The following is a 25870-nucleotide window of genomic DNA, read 5'->3' as shown; positions in this document are numbered from 1 at the left end:
TTAAAAATCACTGTAAAATTCACTATTTTACTTAGTAATTTTCTTCCACAGTTAAGTGCAAAGTTGTTTGTATATGGTTATTCATTTTGCCTACTAAAAATCATCTGCCTCATAAGAATAACTGAATGCCACTTTTTTGCATATGCAAGAGGACAAATAAAGATGTACCAATGGTCTATTTATGCTTGGAAAAGAAAGAAATCCAAAACTCCTGTCGTCCACTCGAGTTCAAATTCATGAATTGTCCTTATTTGAAATAAAAAAGTTAGCAGAAGTTCCTGATCATTTTAGTAAGGCTTGTCTTTCCCTTCATTGCCTTTAATTTATTAGTATGTTATCTATTGAGCTTCATGCCCATAACAGAGTAAAACTGGAGGTCTGATGTCAGCATATGCTGTCAAATCTGTTGATGTGGAGTTTGAAAATATGCATCTGAACCAATTTTAATGCCCCAGCTTACCAGGACTTTGGAGAGGAAAAGGCAAGCTTTATGTGGATTTAGTGTGGCTATTGAAAATCTCGTGCTGTTCTACATTGGTTTGTGTTTTATGACCGTTGTCAAAACCGTGATGTGACTGTGCAGTCTTCGGTGATGCATACATGGCAACTCTGTGTCTTTTATGAACCCCAAATTTTTGCCTTCCTGGCAGCTTGCATGCAATTTCTTTCAAATACTTTTCACTGTAATTATGTAGGGTTTTTTTTTTCCATCTTGCTGACTATCTTTATTTATCATGCTAACCTGATTAAGTCATTAAGTGATTTACTGTTGCTTATATGCCTTATTTCTTTCATTCTGATTAGTTTGTGAGACATTCTCTAATCGCTGCGCTTTTTCTCTTTAATACGGCTTGCAGATAATTTTGGAATATGTGCTATTCAGACTATTTTATTATCCCCATATAAAATTCACATAGAAATTGTTGACAAGAAATAAAAAACACAGACAGTGACAGGCAACATTCCTTGTTTCCTAGAGGCAAAAAGGTGGCATTCATTTATGCACAAGCAGAACAAACATCCAGTCAACACAGAGTACTCCAGCAATAGCCAAAGCCTTTACTAATTCTGTGGCCATGTAGATGTTTTGTTTAAACACCATTAAAAAATCTGAAGTCTGAGTTCTATCACCCTTTAAATGATAAAACAGAAACTTCACCTGATGGAAATCAGTGGGACAATCTGAAAATATGTCTTATTGGTATGTTATGGAATGGCAGCATCTAACTCTATGTGTTACAGCCAGTTTTCACTTCTTAAGATATGTATGCAGTTTGAGAGACAAGGAGGAAAATAAACATTCAGCGTACGTGGAAAGATAAAACTGGCAGATGGAGACAATGGCTTTTATACTGCTGAGAATAAATAAAAGTTAACAGAGAAAAACAAAGGTAAAAATACAAAACAGCATGGACGTTTTGCATTTGACCAGAACGTTATCGTTCATTGAAATAACGCTGGAATTAATACAGAACACTATTGTACCATATGGATGCTTGGATCTCTGCCAGAAAAATTGTACCATCTGTCCTTTAACCAAAAAATGGACTCAAATACTATGCGTTACAGGAAGGCTACCATTCTTTTCAAGATATCAGACATGATCCTGACCAGCAAAATACACTTCTCAGTCCAGTAAGATTAGCAATGGTCCCGAGACAGGGCTTGTAATCAAGTCTGACCCAAAGATACTGAAGGACCGTTTAATTACTGTGTCATACTTTGGAAACCCAGGCCAGTGACATAAATTTGATCATCATTAATGAGGAATTGTCATTAATCATATTGAGAAGCAGCTTAGAGCTTTTCTATATTCTCTTTGGTTACAATATAACCACATTAACAAAATTCTAGAAGTCCAAGCTCCTCCACCTTTCTCATCAAGCTGACTACAATAACTTCTTTTGTCTATAGATGGCAGCACTATCAATTTACTTACTTCACCCTGTTATCAAACACGAGATAAACAGCCATAAACAGCACACAGAACACGCGCTTATACAATGCAACTCATTTACTATGCCTGATTGCTATAATATAAGTCAAACAACCAAAAAAGCCCCCATTCCCCTAGGGTTCTTCACATTTGAAGCAGATTTCATGGAAATTTAACTCAATTTCAGGAATATAATTGAACTAACAATCTGTTCTCTCAGACAGGATGTCCCCTGCTTGATATTATGCAGGGCTGGACAGATGCCAAAGCAGATTTGAATGTACCTCAAAGTGCTGGTGAAAAATGACTGGGCTTTTCTAAAAGCAAGACGTGTGTGCTGGATAGGTCAGGCAGCAGCACTGTGGCTGATGCTAGTCTTCCCTTGCATTTAACCTATCAGGATTCAAATATGCTGGAATTGTAAACAAAGAGAAAATACAGAAAACAGCATGTAAACAAGAAAAGCCAAAGTGCTTATCCTGCGAATGCTCTGCAGAAAGCAAACCTGTATGCAAATGCACAGCAATGGAATGCTTGGGGACTGTGCTCTTTGCTGAAGTACGATGCCAACAGCCAACAGAGCCAAAATTTGTTTTCTAAAATCAGGGTATGGCTTAGGTTATTCAAGATTCAGGGTCTCCTATGCATGGAAAGCAATTAAAACTAGAGGAAGTAATGGAATGATTTGGAGCAGCTATATAGATTTAAAAAAAAGTATTCATTTGCTTTATCCAGATATCAGAAAGAAAAAAAAAACACCACATGGCAAGAAAATGAGAATAGATTTAAAGATGAATCATCAAAGCATGTTTGTCACTGGATTTGCAATAAAACAAAGTACATTTTTTTTTGTTTGGGTTCCCAAGGAAACACAGTGTAGGTAATCGTTCTGTCTTCTTTGTGTGCAAGTACCAGCCTGGTGACTGACTGCCGCCTTTGCATACCTTTTTAGTATATTGGCTAGTGTCAATCAAACTTGATAGGATCACAGGCCTCTCAAGGATATTAAATTCCTACAAGCTTTGTGAAACTAGGCAGCCAGGTAGAATAGAGGAAGCCTACTAAGTATCCCTATATGAGGTGAAAACTGCAACATGGTCTCACCTCTTATTACACACCAGAAAATACGTATGTGAAAGAGATATTATGGATGTTCAAACTGTGGAAAAAAGTTTCAGTTGAAGCACTTATTTTATTAGACACCAGAATATGCAGTCACAATGTGAAATTTAGAGGAAATCACGCCTTATAATTCCACTGCTCACAGAACTATATTTTAAATTACTAGAGGACTACTGTTGGCCTTGGGCCTTTGCCAACTCTTAATGCAATTGAACATTTCATCAGTGCAAAACCTACCTCAAGGTTGAAAAGCTATCAAGTCCATATCCCCTGCTACCTCATCGAATCTGAAGCTGAGGACCATAATACCTAGACACTACAGCAACTGGTATTTTATAATATTGTAGATGTATTAGTTACACAAAGGAAAGTGTGCACTGGTCTATGTGGAAGATGGGCTTGTCTGAATAATTTCATTTATAAAACACAAATGATTGTCTATGCTTTGGTGTGGAGATTCTCTTATACTACTCCATTTTGTTGTGAGAAGAATTCAAATCCTGATCAAAAAGATGCAATCCATGCCCAGATTAGACAAAAGCAACATCTATTCATACTTGAGTCTATTTCTTGACTAATTCAACTCAAAGAACTCAATCAATTTAGGAAATCACTCACTTGCTCTCCCGCAGGGACCACCAGACACACAGACTGAGCAGAGCAGCAGATGGAAAGATTGTTCTTGTCAAGTGCTGGTTTCCCAGCCAGAAGCCAGCGAGTAACTTCCCAAAGTAGATGTTCCTCAACAGTAGGGCACTATGGATAGTCTCTGGGAATGGCTGAGCCAGTCCTCAACTTCCACCGGCCAGGAAGGAGTTTGGTCCGATACCCTTTAAGCTTGCTTAGCCCCAGTGAAAGTGACTTTGAATGGCAAAAGGAGAAACCTCTCCCAGAAACACCTTTGCTCCCACAGTTTTCCAGATCCCAAATACCTTATTTGTAAAGCAACATGCACTTCTTTTTAATTAAACATCCCCCCCGCCATTTTTTAGCCATGAGGGAGCAGTCTGAATTAACTTAGCTCCCAACCAGCTGAAACAATTTGCGGTGCAAGACTTGCTGATGCTGTCACATCCTTACATAAGCGTTTTTTCACATCCCACATACCCAGGGCTCCTGAACTTAAAAAACCTGTTATGTTGCATGCTCTCATAATCACTACTTTTAGCATCCCTCAAATGTTGACAAGCATGTGATGGTTTGCTGATGGGAAGCAACTGATATAGCCCAGTACTCCGACCCAGCTTCCTCGAGCTTACTGCAGGAACGCATCCCCTCACAACAACTTTGTAATGAGACTGGCCCTGGAGTCAGCTGTACTGCAAAGATTTCTGGAGATGCTCAAACAGAATATAAGATGCTTTCTCACTGGGGCTCAATCAGGACATGATCATATTATCTTCACTGGAAAGGTGGATTTAACCTGCAGACCTGTATCCGTAAAGTGTTCTGTGATACCACCGGGAACCTGAAGGAAAAGAAGTCCCATGAACTGGGCTTGATAGCTGAGACAGAACCTCTTACTTCTCTAACCTGAAGAAATTCCTACAGACATGCTGCTGAGCTGCAGAGATTACATTTGGATCCTGAAATCCTTGTGTGTCACTACTTACGGGACAGGAATTAAAATTTGGTTCTGCCTACTATGAGATCATGCACAGTTTTATAATGTGTATCTGTATCTTTATTTGGGTTTTGACAAACTCAAATCTGAGAGAGATTATGTTGTGACAAAGCTCACAATACAGAGCTTACAAATCCTCCTTTTCTGCCTTCACAAAAAAGTAGAAAACAGCTGAGCTTTGCAGTGGGTGGCATTCTTTATGACAGATTTCATTTTAGGCATGTTTTGCAAGAAAACCTCTAAATGTTACCCATTGCACATTGGTCAATTGTGTTACATAACATTTGAATTTTGCAGTCAAATAAAGACGTTTATGTCTGTTGGCACACATACCGGACAGATGCTATGTGATCTGTGCTTTATTTGTGTCTTTCCTTAATGAGAGTTATATATTTTACTATTCAATAATTATTACATTAATATCTAATGTGTTGGGATGCTGCAAGAAACCCCTGCACATAAATTATTTGGATTTAAAGAGGGTAAAAAATGTTGCTATTTGTAAACCTGAAGACAGCTCAGCAGAAACAAAAGGAATTCACGTGGGGAATGAGCAACATCAACAAGACAGAAAAAAGATAGCTTAATAAACAAAAGAGGAAGAAAATCTTAATGTCCTCCTATGGACTAAAGACACTGCACTAACAACTGTAAAATGTCAGGAGATGTTCCCTCCATATTACCGGTTTTACTCTCGCATGATATTGGTGATAGATCCATCAGTTGAGAGAAACACATCTGGCACCATCTTATCAACAAGACTGGTATAACGGGGAAAAAATCCACAGTTTTTAGTTTAAAAATAATTGTATTGTTAAGGGAGAAAAAAAAGAGACCAGATTCCTCTCTTATCTTTAGCTTTGTAAAACAATTGCCTAGCACCTTAGCTGTCCTAAATAAACTAAATATCTAAAAATAAAGGTGTTGCTTGTGTAGATACTTCATTCATACCCAGCCTTGCTTTCCCCTTCAATACATCTGAAGGTTTCACAGTGTGACACATACACTTCACAATAATATGTCTGAAGAGCTCAGTTATTCAGATTATTACAAAGAAGATGTAAAGACTCTTTAATGATCATACAGAAGACCCTCATGAAGACAGGACACCCACTGTGTTGATTTTCACCACTAATAAACAAAAGCACAAGAAACGGTAGCTAGGAATTAAACCCAGATAAATTCTCACCTCCACCACACAGGAACTTCTTTACAGGGGAAAAGTGGCATTTCTGGGCTTCACTTTTCCACCTTGTTGACAAGTAATTTGCAGTTAATCAAACCCTGTGACTGACTCAACCAGAACAAGGTGGCCCTAAGGCAGTGTGGCCTGTGCTGGAAGGAAGAAACAAAGACCAAATGCTGGCTTTTCTACCTCATAAATGGCATCATGGAAGTAAAGTGAGGGATAAAATATTTGGAAAGAGAATCCCACTGAGATTCGTATCACTCTCCTGAGACACAAAAGGCACAATAAGAATAACTGAATGTTAGCACCTCAGTCTCAATCAGCAACAAGATTATATTTCTCTCCTGTTACCTTGAGAAGGATAATGGGACCTTTTTGGGGAACTGCATCAATAGAAGAAAGGGCAGGACTTGACTTCTGCCCTCAGTTAGAAAGGTTTTGGAAAAGCCATTTTGGAATTAGCAATGGGAAAACTTCTTTTCCATTTTTGTTGAATGATAAGCATCTTGTAGCTGCTAACAGAGCTTCATTTGCCAAATGTGTGAACAGATTTGAACAACTATCACCCATAAAGCATATATGTAAAGTAATGATACTGACAAAGAACTAGAAACACCTGTTTTTCCTATCTCTCTCTCCTTACACTGAAGTATTTCTCTGTCATCACAGACATATTTTCAGCACAGTGTACTAGAGGAGACGTGCAGTTCCCTTCTCAGCATACAACCCCTACTCCCTTCAGAGATAATTCAGGATCAGGATCAAGGGTCTAATTTGTGAAATGTTTCTTTCCGTTGAGATGTGCACACAAAGGAGTTACACGTTGGAAACTGAGTCAGCAGGCATATAAGAAATAACCACATAAAGATCTAGCAGAAACTAATCATCTTTCTTGCCCACATGGGATTAAACAAACAAAAAAGGCATGTGGGATTTAAAGTAATGTATAAACTTGAATTTAAAGTTGTTTCTGTTTCTTCAGAAAGTCCGACAAACTTCATCAAACCTCAACTGCATTAACAGTGCTAATAAAGCGCTCATCATGCTGTCTTAAAAACCTGTATGACTTTACACAGTCCTGAAAAGGAAATACCCTCAATTATACTTACCTCACTTTTTGTGAACATTTAAGCATTGATCTAAACTGCATTTAGAGAGATGAAAAAAGACATTTTCTTCTTCAGTTCATATTTTAATTTTTTTCTTCAAACCCATTAAAAGAAAAGACATAGGCTGCAATTTTCAGAGAGTAAAAATAAATTAAACCTACTTGTAAGAGAACTGACTAATTTCCCTAAGGACTCCAGAATCTATCTACAGTATTTCTACATCCATTTTACAGCCACTCACATTGCTATGAAGTTCTTGTAGAGCTTGAAAACCTAAAGTATTAACCATCTCATTTTCATATAAGTAATTAACACACACATCTTCACACTTCTTTGGGACTGCATAACCAAATAAAAACATACTAAAATTTAATCAGGAAGAAGCACACATATAAACACACACAAAATGCATTATTTAGATGTGGCTATTCAACTAAAAGAATAAGAAGTCTTCCTGCTCTCTGTTTTGGGGAAGGGAGGGTGGGGGGAAATCAATAACAATGCCAGAAAATTATGACTATCGGCGGGCAGAGTCCACATAGCTGGGTGCTGACCTCCTGTACCTTTGGTCAGTGTGTATGATTAAGGAGATGTACACATACAATAAGCTTTCTTTCCTTTCTCAAATCAAGAAGCTGTTTAAACACCTCCTGAGCCCAGGCACTTTTTTGGCACAGTGTTTGTCCTAGGGTTTGTCAGAGCAATGCCTACAGGTTTTGTACAACTTCACTGGTAATCAGCAGGCACAATCTATTTTCCTCATTGTAAGCATAGGAGGAAAAAAAAGGGCAGAACAATTTGACTCTGCTTCTTTGTAAGAATTGCCACGTTTGATGGTTCATCTAATACAATATATTATTGTGTGCAATAGCCTGTAGCATATGATTCAGTGGAAATTGTGTACTCACTCCAAAACGGACAATTACCTGACAGCTTCCTCATAAGACTCCAAAATGCCCTGGAATATAAGAGTTTATGTATCCTTTAACATGGCTTCTATAATGAATACTTGTAATGTGGAGTATATTTTTGATTTTGGAATTGCCTTCTTCAGCTTTTAACTTGAGGAAGAAGGTGGTTTGATGTTGAAGGCTTGAGTTGGGATTAGAAGAAACAACTCCCTAAGACCTTATTTACCCCTTGAAAGAGGACCGTTTCAGACAAGACCCCCCTCCCTACTGCCCATTCTTAAGGAAGATGTCACCAACAGGAAGGTTCTTCCAGGCAGGAGAGAAAGAGTTTAACATGATGGAGATTCGGTGACCGATCCCATCACCACTGTAGGAGCCCACAATGAATTTACTGGGATGGTGTGAGACCACTTTGCAAGCGTTGGAGAGATGTATTGCTGCAGCCATCTACTGTTGGAAGTTCTGCCGGTGTATTACAGTAGAGATACTGAGATATTAGATGTTGTAGAAGTCCTCACAGTAACTAGAGATCTTAAAATATTTGTTGGTACTGATCTCTGTTGGATCTTTAGGATTAGGCTAGTTGCAAATGCAACTGTTGTGGTGGTGGTGTTTGCTGTTTATTTTTACTTTTGCCTTTTAATAAGGCTGTTTTCTTTTCCCTTAATATTCACTGAGTTATGTTTACAGTATGGCTTATAGCAAGGACATGGCACTAATGGTGTATTTCTCTTCCCATAATATTGCATTCATGTTAGCTAGCTTTTAAGGTTTCTTATGTTTTAATGAAGTTATTAAAGTGAATGCTTTGACTGCATAATTCATGAGCATTCACTCTGTCTTCAAAGAGCTGGTCTCTAAACAATTTTTAATTTTTCAATTCTTTTCTAAGACATCCAACCAAGCCTTTTGAATTTGAATGCAATATTTAAAATAAATGTCTAATTGTAGAAAACTAGCTTTATTTCTGCTATAGTACCGTTTGGTCCCCAGAGATGGTTCTGATTTATAGTATTTGCTTGGCAGATACAAAGAGGTGCTGCGTATTTTCTATTTATAACTCATAAATATTGAGATTAGCTTTCACACATAATGGACTGGATTACAGGCCACTTTCTCTTCACGGCTGTATCTGCAGCTTTCTGCAGAAGGAAGAGCACATGGATCCAACCACAATCCTCTTCTCCTTGCAGTTCTTCCTAAGCATTACTTTGGCATAAATAGGTACAGTTTAGGGTCTGCTATCATATTTGCTACTTGGCAACAGTTCCAAGGTAATACCTGAGCCCATGCCAGCTAGGGCATCTCCTCCCCGTTGAAACTCAGGGTCTGACGGGGGAGTGGCGAGAGGCAGCAGTGCTGAAGAGATAAGGGTAGGGTACATTGCTTGCTACTAGGATACACTCCTGGTAATTAGATTGACTAAAAGCTAAGCATACTAAAACACAGAGAACAAAACCATATTAGCTTTCAAAGATTTTTAGAAGGAATAAACCATACTGAAGTTAATCCTGAAAAGATGATAATCTATGTTAAGGCTTACATTTATTATCAGCTACTAAGATGACTTTTTGATATAAAACAGTATTTTGCCAGTAATACATACAGCCACTGAAGTTCTTAAAAAAGGCATTTAAGCTGAAGGGCCTGGGTAGCTAAACACCCATAATGACAGCCTGTCCAGGTGCCAGCCCCAGTCTCATCTGAAGGTTCAGAGGGAAAATGCTTTTCAATGTATTCAGGTAATTTATTTCAATGATTGGCTTGGCCAAAGCAGGGAAAGCTGCTGGAAGTTGAAATGAAAGCTGTTATTTCATGTTAGGAACTAAAATGAATACAAATGGAGGGTATGACTAAATACATGGAAATCTATAGAACTGCCTGCATAAATGTGTATGAATATTGGGAATCTTCCTATGTAATAAAAAGAAGCACCATATTTATTGCACAGACCACATTTAGCTGCTAGCCAGATATGCTGAGGGTTAAACAACCATTTTTTCTTTAGTCAATAAGTAAAAAACACAAATACAAAGCAAGATTAAAATGAATTTAGATAAAAGTTTTATACTCATTTAAACCCATATCTGAAATCACTATCACTTTTATATCAATGAGTATCTCATAGGGGAGCTGCAGATAATTCCTGCCCTCTTTCTGAAGCAGAAGGAATTGTAAACCTGAATAAAGTATCATAATTCACAGACTACCCTTGTCAACCGAATGCCATTGCTGAGCTGCATTGTGCCCTTATCGAGGAATTAGTCAGCCTATGTCTCTATGGCCTGTTTGGAGAGATTAAACTGCAAACTGGTTTTGAAATCTTCCAATTTCACAAATCATCTAAATGAAATAAAAAACCCCCAAATCACAACACAGTGACTTGGGAGTCTAAGTTCCCTTGATTTGCTGTAAGACCTAAGCTTCTAAGTCTCATAGACGTTTTGGGTGAAGGATACCTATAAAGCCATGTAACCCGAGTTTACCAAATTCAGACAAATAAAAATAATCTCTTTATAGCTAACATTCCTACATATCACCTGCCAGATGTCAGATGCATTAAAAATGCATTTGAATATAATTTAAATAATTAAAATGCCATTTTAAAACATGCATAATTGTTTGCCAGAGGCCCTTGCTCACCAGAAGTAATAATTTCCACTCGTTGTGGTGACTTGATGAGCTCAGGCCGAACAGTTGCAGTGTTTGAGCCAAGATTTGCTTTAGTCACAGCCTGATGTTGCAATTAAGTTTAAGACCTGGGAGTTTATTGCTCAGATGGGTGATCTGGTTTTGTTACAAGAAGTCTAATGAATTTGATGATTAGTCTGTTGTCTTTTATTGTCTGTTTCCAAAATAATTTGTGCTTGGCTTTTGACTGCTAATAAAATTTATGGAAAAGTTCAAAACTGGAGATAAAGGGTTGGTTTTTTTTTTTTTTTTCAAATGTAGTAACCATTAAATGGGATATATACACTGACTAGCAGGATTAAGGTTTCACCAGTAGAATTTCACCCTGTAGAAATGCTAGGAAAGGTAGTACTTTCAATCTACTTTGATCAGTCTCTTGCTTTTGATAGGTACTTTCTTAACTGGGCTCTATATCTGCAAACCATCAGCTATACATGTTGAAAATCAAGCATGTTTTTAAGTCTGATTGACCACAATTCTGGATGCATTCCAATTTTTAATAAATTGCTAAATAGAAGTGCAGAAGACTACTGAGCCACAGCAGCTGGTTCTTTTTATTGGGACTAAAGAGAACATAAATGCTAAAGCTTTCCACGTCATTGAGGTGCAAAGGTATAGCAGATATTTACTAGCAGCAGTAGTACTCAAGATGGGGAGGGAAGCAGCGAGGAGGAAACTGCAAGGTCGCCTGCCGCTGTGCTGTGAATGCTTGGCGGTGTTATACCAGACCTGCAGGGGCCAGGGCCTTGCTCCTCCTTTCTGCAAGGCAGATAAACTCCACGGAGAGGGATAAAGGCTGGATGCAAGAGAAAGCAGAGCCCTTTCCAAATGCCTGTCTTCTGCTTTTCCAGCATCTACTCCAAAATAGGAGAGAATAAGAAAAAGACATATTCTAAACTCAAAACCCAGATATTTTTTGCTTATTTTTGACAAACTTCTGAGATTTTTTTTCCCCATCTATGTCAACTACATAATTTTCACCTCTTGCTAATGGCTTTCCCTTGGTGACAGTAAGTGCTGTTGAGTATATAGGTAACATTTGGTTTGAGATCACATTTGATTGTTAACATTTTCCCACCTCCACTGCAATGCAAAGTTTTCAGTTTTGCAAAACAAAAAGCCCCTAGTATCTACAGAAAATAACAAAACTAGTGGGGAAAGCGTTTGCTAATCAAGATAAAATCCTGTCACCTTCATTACCACTGAGCAGTACTGTACTTTGAGAGTAGGTATTATTTAGTGTGAATAATGACAACAGAATCTCAGCTTGATTTCAAAAGTTATTTCTGCATAATTTATTCAAAAGATAAATTCCCTAATGAAAGATACTGGATCCACTTTAAACCAACATTATTTCATCTATAATTACTGCCTTAGGAATACTGTACTGACTGCCATTTATCACTGTCAGCGACTTTTGAATTCCTGCTACAACCATGGTATCCCATTGGGTTTGTTTGTCTCCGAGAGAACATGATGTTTCTAGTTTGGCATGGCCCTAAAAAAGGAGAACAAAACCTGTCATCCCCTAGAAATATATTTAAATGTCCTCTATGTGCCTCAGCACACAGAGGAGAGGAAGCCCATTCATTTCCTCATGGTTATTTCCAACACAATGCATTATATTTTTCATCTGAAGTTTGTAGAAGGTCTTCAGTTCATTAGTGCTTCCCCTGCCCCTTTCTTTCTTTTCTTATGAGCTGAGTACCCATTATCCATCAAATTTCTTGCAAAGCTTGGAAAAGAATATAGATGCTGTGGCTCTTAGAGCTACACTTTAGTCAAAAACCCCCATACTTTCTCATTATGAGAATCTAATCTTTCATTAGGAAACAATTAGGAAGTAAATGTGCTTAAGAACATTAATTTGCAATTGGTTCAGTATGAGTGTTAGGGAAACTATTAGTGGTGTGTCCTAATGCAGCGTCCATTTTATACAAGAAAAAGCTAGACTTGTTTGAGGTAATGACTACAACAATATTTTGATGTCTTTTACTTTATGATGTCTGTTGCTGTGCAGTGGAAGACTTTAGAAGCAAGTAAAATAATAATAATAATAATAAAAAAAAAGATAGCCGGTTACTAGTAAGAGACTTTGTTTCCCCCCACTTTGTGAAGGTCGTTGTGTTATTGTTCATCAAAAGCGGTACATAAAACCTTCAGGCTTGCTTTTAGCAGGTTCCCATTTCTCTGTGTATTTTGGATATAACTCTTATCTTGTGCTAAGATTATAAGAAAATAAAAGCAAACCACTTTTTTCTTGTCACTTGCCAATTCAAAATTGGCAATTACATCATCTGTGTGTCAGTGACAGCTGTAAAAGTTTTCAGTTCTAGAGCTGCGCTGGAAGTAGCCTCATTCTCAATGGTCGGTAGAAACTGTCTCTTTTAAACAGAAGGTATATAAAATAAAATTCTCCTGGAAAGACCTCTCCTTATAAAGCATCTTCTTATTTAATTTGGCCTCAGTTAATTGGCAACTTAGACAATAATTTGTGTCCAAATTCCAGACACAGCAGAGAACAGAAGCCTACGCGGAGCTCCACCAGGTCCCTGGGACACAGCCCTACCACAGAGACACAGCCCTGATACCACGTGTGCTGACTGCACCCTCCCTTAGAGATGGCATACATCATCTCACCCACCGTGTGTATAGCCTTACTACGAGGAAAGACTACGAGGACTATTTGTAGGTACTGAACATGTTGGAGGTACCAACCTCACTGACCACCACAAGTGCAAGACTGTCATTTTGATTGCTGGTGTGTATGCAAATGCAGAGCACTCCCAACTCTGCGCATGGGAGCAATCACACCTGAGCCCTTCAAATGTAGGAACAATTATCCTAGCACCTCAACCAGCAGTCAGCATGGTGACCTGTGGTGAGTTCCTCTATTATGTATTATCAGTAACATTGCAGGGAAATGCTCACGTTTTGTGAGATTAAACAGACAATAGGAATTGCAGTCAGATTTTTTTTCTCTTGCCTGAATAGTCTGTATTTATCTCCAGGCAACAGGAGAGAAGGAAAGTAGAGAGAGCTTGCACTGTCATCTGACTGTTTAACTCTTCAGACCTTGTCTTGGAGTGGAATGCAATGTTATAATGAAATTCCTTTTTTTAAGCTAGAATGAGTTCTGATATACTCAGTCATGCCTTAACTTTCATAAAACACAAACCCCATTTTTCAGACGGTGAACAAGAGCCCTTACCTTCTCAACCAAGAGATGTCCAATAGAAAATGAGTTGATTTTCTGCCTTTACAAGCCTGCAAAATCTACAAGCAGATTTTCATGCACGTACCTGATAGTCCACCGACATCCATCTTCTTCAGGTTCTTTGCCTCCAGAATGACGACAGTCAGTTTGCCAGCAGTAGGCACATAACGGAGGGAGAAGCAGATATCACCCAGTTTTTCTTGCTGTGAAAACAAACAAGACATGGTGTTATATTTTAATCATTTTTTGTACCTTTTAAAAAGACAATTGTGAGAGCCCCACAGAAAATTAACAGGTTTACATCTCAAACTCCTATTGTTAAACAAAACATTCAAATGAACAACATGAGATATCTGCCAAAAGTTGCCCAGCTTAAATCCTTGATAACCTCAAGTCTGTTGCAGCAACTGGAGTTCACAGCAACTATTGTGTACAGAGCCAAATGACAAGATATGTGCTGGCTGCAAAGTAAGTTATACTGCAGCCAGCCCTATATTTCACCCCTGACAATCAGGGTCCCGCAAATACTGTTTGCCCTTTAAACCAAGTCATGACTGGGTTTTTTTTTCAGGTTGTGTTTCAGTGGAAATCAATTAACACCCACGCACACACAACCACTAGACTGCTTTCTGCGAAACAGTAACCTGGATCTCTCATCACACTTTGTCACAAAAGCAAAAAGTACAAAAACCACAAAGCACAAAACATTCAGTATAAAAAAAGACTTGTCTTCTGACAGGCAAAAAAAAAAAAGGCAGATATAGGCTGGGAAAGCACACGGTGCATCCCTCCTCACATCAGGAGTGGTTGGAAGGATTTGGTTTTGCCTTCAGCCTTGCAGCCTATCCTCTGGGATCCTGCCCAATGCAACCTTTTGCAATTCATTGCTTAGTACCTTCCTAACAGTCCTAGCAAAGAGCGAAAGGCTGAATTATGTTCAGAATTACAGGAACTTTGTTTTAAAAGGAGGAGTAATAGATTTGAACTTGCAGATACGAGAGAGAGAGAGAGAAAAGAGGAGAGTACTGCTTAGAAACGATCACTAGGATGATCTGAGCTGCTTTCCTCCTTCCTTTCAGGCACAACGGTATCTCTAGGGGGGTAACAAGGTTGCTTTTGAGACAAGAAGAAGCAGGTTACACTGAACAGTCCAATAAAGCGTTTCAGACAGCAATGTTTCTCTTTCAAAGACAGTAGTCCTTATGGCACATGTCTGTTTCCACAATTTATTCTGGCAGTAGAGTATAAAGTACATTTCTATCAAGATATATCTCTTTGGTTCCAGTGTTTTGTTAGAATAAATTGGAAGGTTGGTCGTTGAAAAGTTTTGGGGGTGTATCCAAGCTTTTTGTGAAGACAGTAGGTAATTTTTCTGCAGGAATTATACACCTTTTGCCCGTACCACAAATGCAAAAAGAACATGGCAATTTATCAGGTTTAAACAGCCAAGGGGAAAAAGGCAAAGTCATAACCTTACCTAAAAAGCTGGGGGAACACTACTGAGAGCAACCGGCTCACATATTCGTGGATGTAGTGGGTATTTCCTAGAGAAAAGACAGCCCATGTCCTAAGGACTTTACCATCCATGTAAAAGGAACTAAAATGTTCACGCAACCAGGAGCTCGAGCTTCCAAGTCATTTAAGAGAAACTGAACTTTATCCACTAAGCCAAATTTTCAGCATCAGTGGCAGTTCTTCTCTCAATAGCTCTTACACACAGTCACTTTTTATCCAGGTTTGGATAAGCATCTGCAGTATATCCAACTGAAGGATGCATGCCAGATACTCAGCTATACTTCAGAGTTTACATCTTCCTCCCTTACCAAAAGGTGTGTGGGCTTGTCTCGGAAGACTTCCTGAGGATTCAGGAAGACGTGGGAGTCTTTGTTGTTCCCAACAAAAGACTGGAGAGGTATATATAAGAACGGCATCATGTAGTTATTGTTGCTTTTAATTTAAAAAAACTTAGAAACTGCAATAATAATGCAACACCTGTAAAGTGACAGACTGAATTGATTATTACAAGTTGTGAATGAGACCCAGGGACTGTAATAGATAGTTCCCTGCAAAACATCAACTCAGTGATCACCAGTGGTCAGAAAACATACAGAACAAACAGTTATGTATAATTAGGAAATGCTCAGAGAGAACACGACAAAATAGCTCGACGTTAAATGTGTGTATCATGTATAAAAACACTGTCAAAATGCACACATGCCAGTATCTTGAAAACTGGTGCAGTTATGGTGCCCTACCCACCTCAAAAAGGATATGAGAGAATTGGGAAAGATTCCAAGAAAAGCAGCAGGAATGATCAAAGATATGACACAGCTTCTGCCGAAGGAACAGCTAAGTAGATCAGGACTCTCCAGGCTGGAAAGGGGCTCCTTGCTGACCAGTATCTTCGAGACCTCTATCTGACCCAGGAGGGCTATAATGATATTATGACCTTGCTCAAAAGAAGAGATCCTAATATCAGAAAATCTACATTTTTAACTCATATCTAGAATAACCTAAGATGTCTTTCACAGCATGGACTGCACTTCTATGGAAGGACTTACTATTCCTCCCTGTCTGCGTATACTGTTATAAATCCCAGCATAGATTCAGATCATGGAAATATGGATTTCAGCCGTGTGATCTGCATAGCTCGTGCTCAGCTCTAACTGAGCCTGGAATGGCACGGTGACAGCAAAATACGCTCCTGTTCCCCTGACATTCAGTTTTGGAAATCCACATTGGCTAGGCTAATGGTGAAGTTGATCTATCACTTGCAGCTTGTTCAGAATGGAAGAAATCAATTGCTTATTGATTTGTGTTATCATGATCACAGCTCACCCAGCTGCTCAGTCTTCTCTGCGGTCACTGTTCAATTACATGGTAGACTTGGTTTAAATTAGCCTGGTTGATTCATGGGGCTCTGAATAAGACTGAAACAGGGTATATTTGGAAGCTCGTTTTAGTCCCCCATCTTAGAGACCTTTGTACTCACGTATCACCCAACATTCAAGGGCTCTGCCCTCACCTCTAGACTCACTAGGCAGAGCTTTAGTCGTAGCAGCACAGGAACTTGTATTCCCCTGTATTCCTCAGAAATGCACCTCATTGACAGACTATCTAAACATCTATTTTGGAAGGTACTTTTAAATCAATACCATGCTTCTAATTGTTCCTTTGATTGGGGTTTTGTTGGTTTCCTTTTTTTTTTTTTTGTACTTGTGTTGAGACTAGAGTGTGTTTAGTAAACATAAAATGGTGTTAGGGTTGCTGTTTCTGATCTAAGTCCTTCAGCAGAGGCTGGAGAAGGCACTTTACAAACACAGTTATTGCCACAGAGACCATCACCTCTCACCAGCCTTTCTCCATCTGTAATCATGTTATGCTTCTGTGCAAATACTGCAGTTGTCTACACAGAAGAATAATTTTATGAGAGCATTTAATGCATTTCTAGCCTCTTTTAATGTAATTTTAGCTGCAGGAAGCACAGAGAAGAAGCCAGCATCACGTAAACAGCCAGTTTTCCATAGATCACCAGCAAGCCATGGGAAATGGCAGCAGATGATGGGCTCATTCCAGTGAATAACTTGAAGAAAAAGCATAGGTACCTCTTTAAATGCTTACAGAATCACGTTTAGTACTTTTTTGTTGTTACTAAAATCTGTATTAACTGCGTTTCTTCAATATTTCTTGTACTTTCAACATTTTCTCTTTGCATGACTGCCACAAGTTCTCTATTCCTAAGCTTTTTTTTTTTATTTTAAAAATATTTGTCAGGCAAAATACTGCAAGTGGCAGCACTGCGATGAAGCAACACAAAGCAATCACTAGAGGTGTGGTTTGCAGGAGATAATTACAAACCCCTGCAGGGCTATGAGGCACAGAAGAGTGCTTCTGGTATGGTGATTATCTCATGGAGGTGCCTTATTGTTATTATGAATTTCTTTCAGCCCTATGTATAAATAATTTATGTTAGTAAATTACTTTGATCTCTGATGGAAACTGTAAGTTAGCGTTAGAAACTTCCAACTGGGAGGTTCATAGACATTAACCTATTCACGTATAATGCCTAAACACCAATCAAAAGACTCCCTCCATCTAAGCAACTTCATAACTTCATTACATTTAAAGAGGATGCAATGGAGCAGAACATAAATGACATACATAGACAGCACTGGTAACACTTCTTCACCTTAGAAAAGGATGTTTGAAGTCCTGTTGAGAACCTAGACTTTTTAGAGATGACTCTAAGTGGCTCCTGTCTGTCTCATGTTTCTTCTTGTATTTGTCAGTAGTCATTTTTGCCTTGACAGTATACTCTCCTAATGAGCTACAGAGAAAAATGCTATTTATGCAGATTACTCTCATTCGCACTGCAGAATCTCTAACAGCGATATCTATCTTCTTATTACAAACATTCTCCACATTTTTGTGGAAGATATTACAGGAAAGTTGATGCTTGCAGCTCTCTTGGTAAAACAATACCAAAATAATAAGCCACAGCACCGTATGCTTTTTCCTAATTGGATCTAAGACTCCAAAATAGTCAGCAGAGGAAGGATATAAACACAGTGAGGTGGGTTTCCAATTTCAATACCTGGTTTTGATTGTGGATATTTGCATAAGCCAGAGAGAAACACAACAGGATGTGGTTTGTGGGTGAAGACCCAAAATACAATATTCCACAAATCAAATTTTCAATAGAAGCTCCTAATGTTCACTGTATAGTTTTTGCACCAACCAAAATGTTTTAAAACTCTGTGGAGAAAACAGGAACAGCATAAAGGTGGGTTACAAGCTAAATTAGAGTCTTTCAAATTCAGGAAACCTGGGTAAACTGTAACGGCAGAATCTAATCCGAATTCCCATATCCACAGGCTTCAGACAGTTTTGAGGCCATCGTATTCCGTCTACACATGGAGATCCATGTTGGATCCAAATCCAACAAATTCCTTATCTTGGCATGTAAACCATTAATACATTAAGCCGCAAACGTGTCACAATAATACTAGTAACAGAATCACATGGATGCAGAAATGGATGACACGGACTGGCCACAACTTCAATTAAGCCACCATAGCAAGTGGGCAGAATTAGCAACTCATACACATAGCTGGGATCTACAACTGGGAAAATATTGCTCCTCCACACCTCCCAGGACAAATAGGGATCATACTGGGAAAAGGAAATACTGGTTTGTTGGGCTCCCCCTTTTTCTTTAAGCCTGAAATTGTATTGCCACAGCAGCTGTCCTTAATGTTACCAGTTTCAAAGGCACTGAATTTTTTATAAATATGGTTAAAGAACAAAGCAGAAAATTTCAAACCTGCAATAGGTACAATAAGGAAAGAAAGACAATCTTTTTCTCTTATGCTTGCAAATCAGGGACCAAATGACCCCACAATATGCAGACGATTCTGCCACAATTAGGCAAAGGAGTGGGAAGTGAGCAAGAAGCTCTTAAAACTCAGTTTGCATAAATAGGCTAGAAATAGATGGTGCAGCAGGGAAAGATAAAGGAGATCCGGAAAGAGGAAGAAAAGCTGGAGCTGATGTGTGAGGCCGTTATTATAGCACTTTTGGAGACTATCACATGAATATGTATGCACACCAAGTACCACTGTACCCCAAAGTCTATGAACTACTTTTGGGATAAAGTACTGGGAGCAAATAGGAGATTCTCCCCAGCCTCCTTAATCAAAAGGCTGATTACAGAAGTAGCTATTTCGGACTTGCAAAATGTTAACTATAAACCCAGTCAATATAAACTTAAGGACTTTAACAACTAAACCATTAATCTGACAAGCAGAGTAATTCCTTTGCTGTCTAAAAGAATTTCATGCCCATGAACGGAGCAGCCACGCTGTTATACAGCTAGCAGTAAATAGGTGCTAAATGCTTCTGGAGAGAAGGAATAACCTTCTTCATGACTGTACCTACTGCACTTTTGAAGAAAGTATTTGAAAACAATAAAACATGAACAGACAATGCCCTACTGCATGTTTCCTTATTCAAGGATCAGTCTTTATTTGCAGGAATAACCCACTTGTCTTACAAAATGGAAGTACAGAATGTCTGTGAGCAAAAGTCTCTCCTGTTTGCTTTTACTAACGTTATTTCAGAAATGTCTTCATAGGTTATACCCTCTTCAAATGTGCAAACTTGGCCATAAAAGGAAGCTCCCGTTAATGTAAAGTGTTCAGTTACAAGCCACATAACAAGTAAATTAAGAAGCAAAGCAAAGTGAAATAGGTTACAGCAGGAGACCTTGGAAGAAACAGAGGGTTCTTGAGGCAAAGATCCAGAGGGCTTGTTTCGGATGCTGTAAAAAAGGGATTAGCAGTGACAACAGGCTAAAAAAGAGATGGAAAGAAGACTGATGCTAGGTGAACAGAGAACAGAAATAGAAGCAAAGGTCCATGAGGTAAGTTTTAAAAGGGAGAAGTTTTAGGGCAGGCAGGGAACAATCTTTCAAATGAAGTGAATTTATTAAAGGTATCAGGAGGTGGTATCTGTAGGGATACAGTCATGGTATAAAGCAGGAGTGAGGAAGAGCCAAAAGAAATGTTTTAATTGCATATTCCTTTTGACTGATTTTCCTACTACAGTCCTACTCTCTAACTCCTTTGTGATACAACTTCTGTATGCCATCACTACTTTTTACTTTTGCTTAAAGGGAACAGACCTGGCAGGATCTTTCTGTGGAAATAAAATCTACTTCTTTTTTATCTTTTTTTTTTTTCCTCTGAACATCACTACTTGACATAGAAATTCTTCACAAATCTCTGTCTTCTTATTGCAATATATATATATAAAGGTACTAGGTTGTGTTTCTTTTAATTGCCCTAATTACGTAATATTCTCCCACACAATGGTAAATCGGACTTGAAAGCAAGTTGGGCAATAATTTGAACCAGCAATGTTATTAAAAAATTAACGAGTCAGGTTTTGTCAGCTTTCTCCTTTTAGTCCTCTTCATTACATTTTTAACTGTTTAGAGAAAGCACTTCTATTACTGCTTTCTAAAAAGCAGAGGAAATGGAAAGAGAAAACATTGTTAGTATTAGTAGAAAATGACACTTCACAGTCATCAGTTTAAAAGCATTACAATCAGCTGCCTCTTGCAAAATGAGAAATGCTGTGGCTGACGGCACTTGAAATCAAAGATTAGCAGAAATGCACTCTTTAATTTCCAAACAAGAGACCATGCTACCAAACATACAGAGTTCTTAATTAAACAAGAAGAAAATTAATTTCTTATATAAACGAGAAAGGGAGGAATGAATTAAAAGAAATATATATATGCCCGAACATCATAGCCTGGTTTTCTGTAACTCTGCCTACCCACAAATGCTTGCAGCTGGCTGCTCTGCTTTAATGATTGAATCTCATTCTATTTTGCCACTTGGCTTCTCCTCAGCTCCTGCCTGATCATATTTCTAAATGTCACTCACGTTTATGCAGGCCAGTGCACAAAACAAAATTAATTTAACTGAATGTCACATTAATATTATTACTTCTGACAGCATGGAAAACTTATTAACTATAGCATGTCACAAGGCTAGTCTTCTAGTGAGTAGTATAAGTACAAAATTGAAAGGAAATGTAATACACTTGAAAGATTTTTTTTTTTGGCTTATCAGACACCGTGAGAAGTCAAATCACAAAGCTTTTCCATAATTATTGGAATATTATATGTGCATTGCAGTCACTTTACAGAAAATCCTTGTCCTGTGATAGGCTACAGGAAGCCACAGTACCAGTACCCTTGCTTGATCTGAAAACATCTCTTGTAGTAAGTATGGGAACCTTAATGACTAATTAGTGTAGTTTCTACTACCAAGAGTGTCTTAGTTTCCAAAAGCGACTGACTCCAAAACTTTAGATTATGGATTGAAATTACAGCAGACATCCAAAAATATACAGGATCGGTAGACAGCAGAGAACTGTAATTAAGAACCAATCAATTACCTATTTCTTACTTGTAAGATGTACCACTGGATGTGGTAGTGTATTAAAAACCTGGCATGAACGGAGTCCTTGCAACAATGCCCATACATTATCGATTAATGAAAGACAGAACAAACAGATTAAACAAACCAGTAGGTGGGAACGATTGGCATGATGGAATGAGTAATCCTCTATGGCTGCTGGTAAATTCTGCTGAAATTCAACAGCCTCAGGGAAAGACTATCAGGTGAATTCAGTTCCTCCATTACTGAAGCTATACAGTATATTTCTATTTGATCTGCAACCACAAAGAGAAATTCAGTGGAATTTGTGGATTACCTTTGTAGCCAGCTATCTTCTTCCCTTTCCTCTGTAACAAACTACCAAGACAAAAATACCTCGCACCTTGTACCAGTCCCAGCTACATTATAAATAAATGGTTCCTTTTGCAGTGACACTAACACAGCCTGGTTCACTCAACTCCCGCAGATATATGTCCTCCTTTCTCTCATCTCTTGCTTGCTCTAACACCAGTTCAGCTTGCATGCTCCTCCATAACGCCCCCCAGCACTATCTCCAGCTCCCTTCCATGACCCCAATCACAAACGCCACACAATACAGCAGCCTCCTCCAAAATCTCCTGAATTGGCAATTAGGCAAGAGGCAGTACATGATGTCACTGCTCTAAAACTAGAAGCAGGAGGCCAAACAGAACTCGTGAAGACCCGGCATGTGCTCAAGGGTTTCCCTGAACAGGGCAAGAATCTGAGTATCTATCCTCTTTAAGGCATTGCTTTCCATTAGATTTACAGGAGCCTTCTTACCATGCTCCCCAGCTTCCAGGGTAGCACGCAACACAGTTCTGTGCCAAACCCAGCTTGTGCTTTTATTTTCACAAGAAGACAACTCAGCCATACAGGTAGGTCAGGATCCTCACTGCACTGCAGCCACAGTGGTGACCTAGAAAGGGCTACAGACCAGGGGACTTTCCAGCAAGCTGAAAAGGAACTGGATTTGTTAATGGGAAAACCACAGATAGCTGATGTATGTTAACAGCTGATAGGTGAAGCTTATGACAAGACAGTTCTCCACCTGTAATTTATCAAGATGAAGAAGGCTTTCACCCAAGTCAATGCCATCTTTTATTTCCATCCACTGTTTCTGTGCTACAAGCATGGGCAGGATTTGAAATCCCTTTCTGTATCATCGCTCTTCATTTAGAAAGTTTTCTTACATTGTCCTCTCTTACTAATTTTTGTACTGGAGATTTTTCCAGATCATCAAAACTTCCCCAAAATACGAGATGGGGTAAAGGATATGCAGCTGGAAAAGAGGCAAGCTGAAAACCCTCAGAAAAGCTCAGAGGCACTCTTGCTCTAGTGCTTCCTAGTTTCAGGAAAGTCAGAAATATGTAAAATACTCTCTCAGATAACTTCAATATTTTTGTCTTTGGTTCCAGTCGAAATGAAGAAACTAATACATGCCTCCTTCTGCAACCTCTTGCATTATAAGTTTTCAGTTCAGCTTGTTAAATATTTGTGCTCAGTTCAAGAATGAGTTCCTTCTAACTAGTGCTGTGTATTCAAATCTATTGACTTACCCTTACCAGGCTCATATCCGCTTCTTAAACTAAGCACTCAAAAATATATTTTTATGAAACTACTGAAATATATTCAAGTTTTTTGATAAATACATACTGGCAAGAACCTCTTTTATTACTCCACTTCCCCTGGCTATTTCACTTTGAAAAACTGTCTTAACACATTCTTTAGGAAGACAAGACAGCTCATCAAAGGTCATCATAGCAATCAGTACCACACACTGAATTTCATTAATCTCTTCAGTAAAAAGAAAGAGGTCACTGCAGTCATCTATAAAAATCTAGGAAAGAAGACTGTACTTATCATGAGATCTCTGCCTCAATGATGTTCATTTTTAATAAATCTTAGACCACAAGGGAAATTCCAGAAGACTGGAACTGTGCTAATGTTATGCCCATCTTACTCAAAAAAGGCCAAATGGGATGAAGGAGGTATCTATCAACCATTTGCCTTTTATTGAACCCAGATGAAACAAAGGAACAACTCACAAAAGTTTCCATTAAGGATGGTTTAAAGGATATGGAATATAATGAATGTGAAGTCACATGGTTTTATGGAAAACAGGTCTTTTCAACTAAAACCAGATTCATTCTTTGATAAGATTGTAAATTTGGTTGATGAAGGAAACATGCAAAAATTTTTTTTTGCTCTGTTCAAGGTCTACTGCTGTTTTTGCAGATGTGGAAGACATTTCTGCTGATAAAGTAAGCAGGTGATACAAGAATGAACGTAATGGTAAATAGTAATGCGACAGGTTGGTCAGAGAGAAAGTGCTAAATCACTTAGCTGTAACCAGTCACACAGAGTACATTTTCATACAGCCAAAAGCAAAAATTCTACATCCTAAGACAAAGAACTCAAGACTATTTCTAAGTATCTACTGAATCAGGAAATATATGTTACAAGGCAGTGCCTCCTGCTGAGGATTTAGGGTCATAAGCTACAGACAATGAACTGCTGGTGTAATGCTGTGCAAAACTCTCTATAGTAGAAGTGAGCCAAAGTAGCTGGTGACTTTGCCTGTCTGGCAAAGATACAAAGTATACTGCACACAGTCCTTGTGTACATATATTTTTTTTAAGATGCTGAAAACTACAAAAGAGGTAAAAAGTCACAACTTTTATTGGAAAAATGGAGAAAAAGCTTGATTGTGAGAAACATAAAAGAAGAATTTCTGCAGCTTTCTGAAAAGAGGATTGGAAGTGTCTTGATTACAGTGCATAAGCACTGTAGAGAAGAGGAAACATCATGTATTAAATGGCTTGAATCTACTGAAGAAGGGCATAACAAGAATCAGTGACTTGGAGTAGAATCCAGTAACATCCAAATAACAAATAAAGTACAGATTTTTAACAGAGAGACAGAGTAACTGCTGAAGCTATAACAGATGTGTTATTTTCTCCATCTACTGATGTCTTAATCAGTAACTTGCAACCTCTTTGGGTTTGAAGACCCTCTAAGAGTTTTCCAGCAGACGCGCAAAGCTGCCTATAACAAGCACTGGTCTACCGTCAGCAGCCTTCTCTTTGTAACCTTTGTCAGTAAGGTCTCATGCAGAATTTTCCAGTGGAATTTCCTCAAAATTCTGATTAGATGATATTAAAATGTGTCACAGGAGACTTGGTTTTGGTGAACTTCCATTAAAAACATGCAGGATAATGCTGAAAGTCAGGATGCCACGAGGAAATCTGAGCTTTTGGAGTTTGCAGTCTATGGTCATGCAGCCAGGACAAAATGCCATGGGCTGAGACTCAGAGGGTTTCTAGCTCCTTGCTCCAAAACCAAGCAAGGTCTAACTTTCAAGTTTGTAAGGGGGTCTCCTTGCGCCACTCTCCTTCCTCCCAACTTGGCACAAAGGGAACACTACTATCTCCTGGATGCTGCCTGTTTCCTAGATTGAGTTAGATTATAGGAGGTTCTTTAAAATGTTCCTTGAAGATCTAGGAGTCCTCCACATTTAGGGCAGACCACCTTGCCTCATTTAGAAAAATACCCTATTTGATAAGAAATAGTAGTATTTCTAAACAAAACAAAGGTTTTTGAAATGGGAGATTTTTTTGCAGAAATAAAATTTTAATGTTAGCTAGCCTAGGCTCAATGCAAATAAAATAGATCAGATTTAAAGACCTGTCATCCTCAGCAAGTTGTAAGAGCTCATATAGTGGTGCCTTCTGGCAATGAACCCAAGGCTAAAAGTCTAAGGAGCATGTCCCAGTGTTTACACACAAGATATTCACAGCTTTATATGTAGTGATTGTGCTTGAGGCTGATTAACAGCTAGTTTTCATGATAGGGAACATATAAACAGGGAAGTTTCAGAGCCTTAAATTCTTACATAATGTGACTGGTGTTTGTGCTCGCAGGAACTTATGCCAACTCTAGAACTCTACAGCTGAAATCCAAGCAGGAAGCCAATATTCTCAAGTCATTCCAGAACATACAATTGTTGCAGCAAACCTAGTAGAGCTTAATTAAAACCTGTTCTCATTTACAATTATCATACATCAGAAAATATTAATTTGG

General features: G+C 38.5%; 1 protein-coding gene across 16 annotated transcripts in view; it reads right to left on the bottom strand.

Annotated features, from left to right (window-relative positions):
* Positions 1-25870, bottom strand: part of SYT1 (synaptotagmin 1) — a 359624-nt gene that overhangs the window by 42293 nt on the left and 291461 nt on the right. For all 16 annotated transcript variants that reach the window (XM_072864251.1, XM_072864194.1, XM_072864221.1 and 13 more), the window contains one exon: positions 13885-14002. In XM_072864251.1, coding sequence (XP_072720352.1) covers positions 13885-14002 — 118 coding nt within the window. The remainder of the gene's footprint in view (positions 1-13884; positions 14003-25870) is intronic.

This window comes from Ciconia boyciana, chromosome 1, assembly GCF_034638445.1.
Source record: "Ciconia boyciana chromosome 1, ASM3463844v1, whole genome shotgun sequence".
Lineage (NCBI taxonomy): Eukaryota > Metazoa > Chordata > Aves > Ciconiiformes > Ciconiidae > Ciconia > Ciconia boyciana.
This window is presented reverse-complemented; position numbering and strand designations above follow the sequence as displayed.